The sequence below is a fragment of the Benincasa hispida genome, chromosome 5 (assembly GCF_027475165.1).
Source record: "Benincasa hispida cultivar pf3 chromosome 5, pf3_genome.v1.1, whole genome shotgun sequence".
Taxonomy (NCBI): Eukaryota; Viridiplantae; Streptophyta; class Magnoliopsida; order Cucurbitales; family Cucurbitaceae; genus Benincasa; species Benincasa hispida.
The window spans coordinates 20,314,698-20,325,375 of NC_143482.1; the positions used below are offsets into that span (position 1 = coordinate 20,314,698).

The window sequence follows — 10,678 nt, forward strand, 5'->3', positions numbered from 1 at the left end:
TCGGATTTGGGCTTAAAAGTTAAAAGTGATTTTTGATTTGTGTTCTATGATTTTTGAAGTGTTGAAAAGAGTTGAATTATGTCCAATAGGTTTGAGACCAATCTTTGCAAGGTTTTGGTAAGTTTGGAGGTTAGTATTAATAGTTCTTTATTACCCATTGAAGTATTGGTCAAATAATTGAGTTATTTTCAATTTTTGATGTTCAATTCAAAGATTTCAAGGGATTGAAAGCAAAGTTAACGATGTTTGGACGTTTTGATAGGTATTGAGGCCTTGAAACTCTTTTGGAATTGTTACATAGTTGCTGAAATTTGCGTTTTGTAACTATTATTATTGAATTTTTCGTAGGTTGGATTACTTTGTTGTAGTTTTGAAGTGACATTCGAATGATGTTTATTTAATGCATTTATATGATATGTGTGTTAATTATTTGATTTCTATTGTAGTGTCCTTTACAAGTTGAACTGTCGAATGTGGATATTACGTTATGAGATATATGCGAAAAATCGTGACTAAAGAGAAGAATATTATAACAGATGCAGTATGTCTTTAAACTACTTATATATATTGTAACATCATAGATAGTGTAAATAGTAAATAAATATGTATATCTCACTTTCTATGTTTTATAGATTGATATGAGGAGCTCGTACTCGCAACTTGAATTCGATGAAGTACGCGTGGAATGGATTGAATATTTAGGTCACTATATCTGATGGACTTCCTATAAATTGTGTATGTAGCTACATGGGAAAATATTTTGTTCAGCCATTATAGGTTATATACTTCAAAGAAATGTGTGGTGGAGGTTGAAATTTTAGTCTTGTGATTTTTGGAATACATAGCACATATAGATTGGTCTTACAATTTTGGAATTATCATATATTGGGGTGGGTTGATAGAGTATATACTGTTGTATGATTCGTCTTGTAAATTTTGGAATTTTTCATATAGACATGAGTAATAGAAGAATGAAATTGTTTATTTTAGTATTCTCAATTGATGAAATATATGTGCAACTATTTAGTTGATGAAATTGTCTTATTGGAACAAATGTATTGTAGGAAATGTGAAATGAAAATTGAATTTGAATGTTTAATTTGGAAAAAAAAAAAACATAGATGACATTGGAAATGTGTCAAGAATTAGATTACTTGACCATTATTTCGTGTCAAGATAAAAATATATTTGACAAATAAAAAATGTCAAGAGTAATCACAATAATAAGTGTCAAGAATTAATACACTTGACATATCATTAGTATCAAGTGTATTATATTTCTTGACACGGAAATTGTGTCAAGAATGATTTCTCTTAATGTGTTTACAGTATCAAGTTATGACATTATACTTGACAGTCAAATAGACGATGTTTTTATTAGCGGCAAGTATACCCTTTACTTGACATTGGAAAATGTCAAGTAATCCAATTTCTGTAGTAGTGACAAATGAGTATTTGTGAGGAAAAGAAATGAAAATAATGAGGTCACAAGATATAAAGCAAGGCTAGTTGCACAAGGTTTTTCACAAAGACCTGATATTGATTTTGAAGAGTATTCTCCAGTGGTAGATGCAATTACATTAAGATATTTAATTGGTTTCACCGTGTATAAAATTTTGGATATGCATCTTCTGAATGTAGTCACAATATATTTATATGGATCTCTTGATGATGATATTTATATGATAGTCCCATATGGATTTAAGGTATCTGAAACATATACATCAAATTCCTGGGAATGGTATTCAATAATGTTACAGATATGGATTGAAACAATCAGGACGGATGTGTACAATCATCTGAGTAGATATTTATTGAAAGAAGCAATCAAAATAATCCAATATGTTCTTATGTTTTTATAAAGAACTCGCAATCAGGATTTGCTATTATAACTGTATATGTTGATGACTTGAATATAATTGGAATTCATGAAGAGCTTTCAAAGGTACTAGAATATCTTAATAAAGAATTTGAGATGAAATATCTCGGAAAAACAAATTTTTTTCTTAGTTTGAAAATTGAGCATTTAATAGATGAAATACTTATTCATTAGTCAACTTATACGGAAAAATTTTGAAAATTTTTTATATGGACAAAGCACATCCATTAAATATTCCAATGGAAGTCCGTTCATTAGATGTAACGAAAGATATATTCGACCTCGAGAAAATAATGAAGAACTTCTTGGTCCTGAAGTACCATATTCGTTCATTGGATGTTATTCATACTTGGTGTCCATGTATGTCCACATCGTACTTGTCATTTTGCCGGTAAATAGTGGCATTTGGTGGATCTTGAAATCACACACACATTAGTAAGAAATCCATTTCAAATTCCACTAAATTTTCTATTATCCAAATTTATAATTTTAGTTATTTTTAATATTATATTATATTATATTTATATTTATTATTATATTATATTTTTTCCATATTGGGTTCCCGTCATCCTCCTCAATTTCACAACAAAGTTAACTAATTCTAGAGATTATTGAGATCGAGAAACTTGACTTCAACGAATCGATCATCTGCTAAACAATATCTTCCAACAAGGAAAAGAATTTACATATTGTAGTACAAAAACGTGTTAAAAGACCTGGAGGAGAAGCGTACTGTAATATAATATAAATGCTAGAGTTCTAGGGAAACAATGATTTGCTATTATTTTTATTTTTTTTTTGAATGAAAAAACATTTCAATAGCTAGATTTTGTTTGTTTGTTCTTTTAATATAAGGCTCTTTGCATATATAGCAAAATGAGGCTAACATATTGAATTTTTTTTTTTTTTTTTTTTTTTTAACTAATGACAAATATATCAAAATTTACTTCCAATCCTTAAAAAATGTCCAAAAAGTCCACTGAATGCACAAAAAGTATTAAAGGCCTTAAGTTTCCGATTTTAGTGATAGATTTGTCTTACTGTCTATCATAGACCTAATAGATAGCGATAAAAATCTATCACTCATATACTCATTTGATAGTTTATTTATTTGAGACTTGTGTTTAATGAGAAGCTTATTTTTTGTCTTTATATATAGTCATCTTGATAATTTGAGGTCAACGGGACAACCAAAATCTATAGTATGTTGATAGACCATAATAGATGTATTTATTTGATATTTTAATTGTGCTTGTTTTCTCACAATTTATTGTTTCATATATGTATTTTAGTTCTTAGTAGGTTTTCAATTACAAAGATAAGTTTTTTGAAAACCTTCTTTTTTTTAAGTTTTCACTCCAATTTTTAAATGATTCCTAATATATAGAGAACGGAAATAAAAAAACAAAAAACTTTCCAAAATTACAACATTGGAAGGGAAGGAGTTTTGCATAAACTATTAGGCAAAACATATTTCAATTGACCATGAAATTATTAACACGTGTCGCAAAAAGGAAAAAAACAGTTCCTTAATCCAATCGATGGACTCAATGGATCAAAGTAGAACAAAATTATTACATGAACATAAATTAAATACAACACGTCGTTTCTTCCCATTCATTTTTTCAACTTTTTCATATTGACCAATATTGCAACATAGATCTTTTCTTTGGTCTCATCCATAAATTGGAAATAAGCACGCCTCCAACTTCTCTTTAATATTAAAGGTCCAACAACTCCCCAAAATCCCAAAGCAAATCCAAGCATCACAATAATCCAAAACCACATTTTCTCCAACTTATCTTCTTCATGACTATCACTATTAAAATTGTCGATTTCAATTGAAGGCTTGTCGGAATTTGTATCTAGGCATAAAACAGAGAGTGGATCTCCACAAAGATATGGATTACCTTCATAACTGGATGGATCATTGAAGGTTGAAAGATGACCTTCTCGAGGAATGCGTCCAGAGAAATTGTTGTTGGACAACTTCAACACGCCTAGTGAACTTAAGCTTGACATGCTATTTGGAATTGACCCAGAGAGTTGATTGAAAGAGAGGTCAAGAGATTCCAATACTAGTGATCTTCCAAACTCCACAGGAATTGTCCCCGACAGATGATTATGCGACAAATTTAAGTTGAACAAGTCTTTTATTGTGGCTATTTCACTTGGAATACGTCCATATAAGTTGTTATTTGAGAGATCTACATTCACCATTGAATATAATTGTAAATACGAGTAGTTTCGACTACTTGATTTTGTGACTTGTCTAACATAGCTTACATAAAAAATTGCAAACCGGACTCAGTTAATTGGTTACTTTTGGTTGCACTGAAATTTGCCCAAATTGGTGGGATGTTTCCTTCTAATTTGTTATCTGCAAGAATCAAAATTTGTAAGCGAGGTAGTAGCAACAAAGACAAAGGAATAAAGCCATTAAACTTATTTCCTCGTAGATTCAAAATTTGCAAACTTTGAAGGCTTGTACCCATCCATGAAGGAATACTACCAGAGAATTTGTTTCCTTCAAGATCCAAAATAGACAAGGATTTGCAACTTCTGATGGCAATTAATGGCTCTCCCTCAAGCTTATTGTTTGCCAAGTTCATTAGTTCAAGTCTAGAAAGATTCTCCAATGAATTGGAAAAATTCCCCGAAAACTTGTTTGACGACAAATCAAAATTTGTCAAGTTTTGTGTCAACAGACAACCAGGAATTGTCCCTGATAATTCATTATTTGAAAGTCCCAAAAATATTAGATTCCTCCATCTACAAACAGATCGTGGCAAAGAACCAATGATATGCATGTTGGAAGCATAAAATGCAAACATATTGGGAATTTGGTCGCCAATGCTTTTTGGGAGTGGTCCACTTATTTGATTGTTGGAAATGTCTAAATAAATGAAATTTTGAAAGATTAGCCATGTTGGTATAGGCCCTGAAATACTGGTGTTGGACAAATCTAAATATAAAGCTGATCCGTTTTGTGTTAACAACCATCGTGGAAATCCACTTGATCCAAAACCCTTAGTTGATCTCACAGAAAAATACTGCAATTGGAAAGGAGGTACCCAATCATGTTTTATTTCAAAAGATAGAAGGTGATTTCCATTCATAATTACCCACTTCAACTGTGAGAGATTAGCAAAGTGAATTTCTGTTATAACACCTCTAAGAGGATTCTTAGAAAAATCAAACCTTTCGAGATTTCGAAGTTGTCCAAAACTTTTCGGAATGGTACCATCGAAATTATTTTCTCTCAGATCCAAGGTCATTAAGTTCGATAAGTTCCCAAATGAGACTGGAATTCCCCCACTAAGCATATTATAAGAAATATCCAAGTTCTTAAGGCGAGATAAATTTCCAAATGAAGAAGGAATTAGGCCATAAAGTGAACAATTTTGAAGATAAAGAGACTTCAAGTTCTTTAATTCTCCCAACCAACTTGGAATTTTATGGATCCCAAATTTCATGTTTTTTAGTCTAAGACTTTCTAAACCATACTCTTCACAACCTGCAGATAAATTTTCATAACTTCCGAAAACATCATCACCAAGGAAATGGTTAAATGATAAATCAAGAGTTTTCAGGTGGCAATTGTTTCTAACCATTAAGGACAAACCACCTTCGATGCTACTAAACAAGTTGCCTCCGAGCTTCAAAGTATCGAGATTCAAAAGATTGCTTAACCAAGATGGAATTGAAGAATTATATTCATTACCATAAAGGTTTAGGAATCCTAGGGACGTCATGTTTTGAAGAAAACTAGGAATTGGACCATCAAACATATTATAAGACAAATCTAGATGTTGAAGTTTGGAGAGAAATGAAGAATTTAATGGAGCATGAATATAATGGGTGTTTTGAAGTCCACAAAAACTCAATTTTAATGATACTAAAGAAGAAGGGAGAGTATTTAACACTTGCATGAAATCTAATCCTAACTTACTTTGAATTGCTTTTGCACCACTCAAGTCAAGGTATTCCAAAGATGAAAGACTTGAAATCCATTCAAGGCCATCAATAAATAACTCTCCTTGATATAAATAATTCGGGCCATCCAAATACTCATTGTTGTTCAAATCAAGATAAATCAGTTTAGATAGATTTCCAAGAAAAGGTGGAATTGTTCCATGAAAGTAAGTAAGAGATAGATTAAGATATCTTAACTCAGGAAGCTGAGTTAAATAGATAGGAATTTTAGTGTAGTTGAAAAAATTTGCACTTAAATCCAAGTAATTCAAATATTTCAACTCAAACAAACTAGAGTCCACACCATTGCTAAGTAAAACAGAGGATGAGGAATACTCATAATTTCGAAGATCAAGCTTGACGACATGACCGTCATTAGTGTCATCACATCCCACTCCTATCCAACTGCAACAATCAATTCCTTTCCAAGAAGCCAGGCGATTAGAAGAATCAATGAAACTTGCCTTAAGCTTAAGTAGCAATTCTCTCTCTTGTTTGATGCAAAACGCAGTTGAAACCTGAGAGGAATAAAGAAACATTATAACAATGAAGAAAGTAGTCACAAAAGTGGTATTATTTTTGCCCATCTTACCCACTAATTGGATTTCAAACTTCAATATCGACTCTCATTAAGGTCAATCTATATAAACTATGTAAAAAGAAACGTTTTCGTACTATCGTAGGGTACTAATTCTTTTCCACAATTCAAGTGTGTGGTGCCAAATTAGTCGACAACTTTGACCAAAATGTCCTATCGAATGACTAAGAACGAGTATTTATTGTAGTTTTCATCCCTATCATTATTGACCCAACTAACAAAGCTTGTCCGCTTTGTTGACCAAATCATTAAATAAATGAGAGATTTTCACATATAGAAAAAAATGTCAAACTATTTACACAAATAGCAAAAAAAATATTGATAGATGATTCAGTGATAGACTTCTATTACTTTCTATCACTGATAGATATTGATAGACTTATATCAGCCTCTAACAACCTCTACCAATAAAGATGAAAATTTTATTATTTTATGTAAATAGTTTTTCTTATTTTTTTATTTTTGAAAATCGCTTCAATAAATAACTTTTCCAATTATTAACTCCTACAATAGACCTAAACATATGTATATCAATTGATTTAAATGTTATTTTAATATTTTTCACATCATTGAACCATTGAGTATTAACTCTTCGGTGAACCCCAAACATTGTAAAAGAAATTCTGAAACTCAACTCACAATCTTCTATTTCTAAAACAAAGAGGTAAAAAATCCAAGTAGCTCAACTAAAATCCTAAATTCATAACTTAATTGCAGCATTATTTCTAACAAATATATGTATATCAATTGACTTAATCATTGTTTTAAAATTTTCATATAATCGAACCATTTAGTATTTAACGGAATCTATGAATACAGCGAACGAAATCGAACATTTTCTAATTGTTGGAGACATAATTGTTTAATTTTGAAATATTGGCACTAATTGTTGGAGACGTTATACGAGAATGAAATATCGACTTAAAAAGATAAGAGAACAAAATAGCTAAATGAAAAAAAAAAATGTTGCACAATTCTAGGGCTCAAATATCTTTTAAATGTTTTGTAGAAACTCAATTGGTTCTTTAATTTCTAGATATATATTTTTTTAATTAAAATGTCCTAAAATTGAAATGTTTCCTTCGTGCTCTCAATATCATACCAATTGAAGATTTATAGTTTGATAAATTTTAATAAGAGTTGTTTTTAAATATAGAAAAATGAACTAAAATATTTACAAAATATAACAAAATTTTATAATTATCAATGATAGACGTTGATAGACAGTAATAGACTTCTATCAGTGTCTATCAGTGAGTCTATTAGTGTCTAGCAGTGACATTGATAGACACTGATGATTGAAGTCTATCAGTGTCTATCATTAATAATTTTAAAATTTTATTATATCTAGTAAATATTTTTCAGAGTTTTACCATTTAAAATAATTTTTTTTTTTAATAATGATGCAAAGTAAAATACAATTTATTTTTAATAGAGTAGGTAGGTTAAACAAGTAATTTATTCTCTAGATTTTATGACATGCTGCAAAATCTAATCATTTTAGTCAATTATTTTTTACATAAAAACCAGTTATAAAATCACTTTAGAGTTTTAATCATTCTCTTTCTTACAATAATAAATCATTCTCCTTTGTCGTATTAACAAATTATGGAATTTACAATCCATTATGATTTTAAATCTCTTTAAGTATATACTCGATCCATTTCCAATATGCCATCCTTATTTTTGGTTTAGTATTTTGAAGACAGCTTGGTGATAAATTTATGATCAAGAAAGAAAGTGAAATTATCTTCAAAGTCAATAGTCAAGCACAAAACACCAATGTAACCTCCCTTTATAAACGAAGATAGAATGATTTAATTTAAGCCTATCTATATATGATTCTTCTCTTCTAAATTAATCTAGAATATACAATTAAAAATAGTAAATTATTTTATTGGTTTATAAGATTAAAATTATTAAAATAAACGTTATCTACCACATGACAAAACTTATTACACATGATGCTACAACATTTCCAAAAATAGGGTAGATAAATGCAGAAAACTAAAGCCATAACAAAACATAGAGCTTGGTAACGCAGTTCGGTGCAATACCACCTACGTCTGGGGGTAGTGTGCCCGTGGAAAGATATATTCACTAATATAGAAAAGTTAAACGATTACAATGTTGTACTTATTTTTAAATAAATGTCAATCACAGTGAGACTCAAATAACTCTATATAGTAAACGATCACTTGGGCTAGCTCCCTCTAAGTGTGAGACTTTCTCTCAGTGAAACTTAGGCTCCCCTAAGTGTGAGGTCCCCTCACTTTCAACGTATTTAGGCTCTCCCTAAGTATAAGAATATTAGTGAATAATCACTTAGGCCCCCCCTAAGTGTGAGACTCTGTCTCACCAAGACGTTTATCTTTCCACCTTCTAGTGAAAACACCTCACTTGACAAACTTAGACTTCCCTAAGTTTGAGAATCCCTTCTCAAGTGGTTAAAGAATGAACCAACATGATCTAGAGTAAGTCTCAAGATCTATAACAATACAATCTTCTCCGATCAAAGAATCTTCAAAACGACCAACCAAAAAATTGAAACAAACTCTATATTTATTTGGGTAGCTTTATGAATATCTTGTTGGAAATAATAAATCATCTCTACAAGAAAAAAACACCAGAAGTCTATAGAATTCTGTTGATAGATTAGATAAGGAAACAATATTATGCAGAATTTGCTGCCTTTTGTGTTGCAATTATCCTTGAAAATGTCTTAGCATGGTGTAAGACATGTTGCAGAGGATAGGAAGGTACACCAACAAATATGTCCCACACATATCAACAAATAAGAAACCAATTTCCAAGTAGAATCAGTATGACATAAAACATGTTCAAGTTTTCCCTGTAATAAATAAGTCAATCATACTACAGTAAAATAAACACTCTAACAATTATTTTGAACACAGATGAATGAAGAAGGAATTGGACCATAAAGTGATTTCTTTGAAGATAAAGAAACTTCAAGTTATCTAATTCTCCCAACAAACTTGGAATTGAATGTGTCTTGAAAGTGATGTTTGGGAAAGCTTTTATATGAAAGATTCAAGAACCACCCATTACATGAAAGATACATTTCTTTAATTCTCCCAACTAATTCCATAAAGTGAATTCAATTTTCAAAGAGCTCCATCTCTTCCAAGATTAGCACGACTGACCCGCTTTTGAAAAAGTATACGTCTATATATATGGCCCAAGTAATCATTAGTATAATTTGGCTTAATTTGGGTCCCAGTGGATCATTCCAAGAGAATAGCTTAATTTGGCTAAGTTTAAATACGTACACATAGTGTCGACAATGAAACTTAAGGAGGTAGACCATATGAAAATAAAGATTATGCTTACGTGTTTTACATTTGCATATGTTTGGTCCATTAGTAATGAATTCAACCATTCATAATAATCAGTAACAACTTAATTAATAACTTGAGAAATTAATTAGCGAAGGATCATTACATAACCCATTTCTGTATAATCAAGAGGACTCATGATATTGGAATAATGCTAGAATACATCTAGACTTTTATACTCTCTCTAAACGATTACTGACTTGATCGTTGCGGGGTAGGGAAAGGGTTGGTATGGAATGAGATAAATTGCATGAAGATAAAGAAAGCAAGTAATCTAAGATAGAATAATCTAGTTCTAAGAGCAAGAGAGATTCTTACGCAATTTTAGATCATAGAAATTTCTTAATTAAATATACATATGATTTACCTGTGTACAACGGCTTACTTGGCCTAATCAAATTCATTGACGCTACAAGTACCAAACTCAATTGGGTTAAGCCAAGCAAGTGCCCTAATTTTCAAATAAAGCCTAAAGCTCTAATTAAACTAAATGCTTTAGTCTTGTTGGGTTCAATAGCATCTATATAGAATTAAAAACATTTGCATTAAGGTCTAGGGTTTCATTGTGTGATTAAGCAATAAGGGTAGCCTAATTAATTAACCAAGTTATATTTTAACCTAAGGTTAGCATATATTTTAAGGTTTACGATTACACTATATTCCATAGCACATACATACATTCAACCGTTACTATTTATGTTTGATTCAAGCTAAACGAACAAAAAAGAATGTGCGAGTCTAAAATCTATAGCTAAAATATGCATCCATGATAGGAACGTCCATGATAGGGATTCAAGCATACAAATACAATCCAAGAAGCCAGCCGAGTAAAAGCATCAATGAAACTTGCCTTAAGCTTAAGTAGCAATT

The 10,678-nt window shown here is 30.7% G+C and overlaps 1 protein-coding gene and 1 long non-coding RNA gene across 2 annotated transcripts; both read right to left on the reverse strand.

The window, feature by feature from the left end:
• Positions 1-3,292: 3,292 nt before the first annotated feature.
• On the reverse strand, positions 3,293-5,948 carry LOC150035967 (receptor-like protein EIX2). The gene is made up of 3 exons (XM_090313721.1): positions 4,371-5,948; positions 4,203-4,259; positions 3,293-4,086 (listed from the first exon to the last, which is right to left on the reverse strand). The coding sequence occupies exons 1-3, from the start codon at positions 5,809-5,811 to the stop codon at positions 3,497-3,499; spliced, it is 2,088 nt and encodes a 695-aa protein (XP_090169847.1). The 5' UTR covers positions 5,812-5,948; the 3' UTR covers positions 3,293-3,496.
• Positions 5,949-6,088: 140 nt separating this feature from the next.
• LOC120078440 (uncharacterized) lies at positions 6,089-6,585 on the reverse strand. Its single transcript, XR_005482013.2, has 2 exons — positions 6,447-6,585; positions 6,089-6,372 (listed from the first exon to the last, which is right to left on the reverse strand). It is a non-coding gene; the product is annotated as an uncharacterized LOC120078440 (long non-coding RNA).
• Between the last annotated feature and the right edge of the window lie 4,093 nt (positions 6,586-10,678).

Bases quoted from the DNA above. Each gene is read 5' to 3' on its own strand.
- LOC150035967 (XM_090313721.1), bottom strand. From the start codon at position 5,811: ATGCAAGTGTTAAATACTCTCCCTTCTTCTTTAGTATCATTAAAATTG. The intron at 4,260-4,370 runs GTACAAGCCTTC...TGATTCTTGCAG, and splicing joins TAGTATTCCTTCATGGATGG to ATAACAAATTAGAAGGAAAC. The intron at 4,087-4,202 runs GTAACCAATTAA...TGGTGAATGTAG, and splicing joins AAATTTCAGTGCAACCAAAA to ATCTCTCAAATAACAACTTA.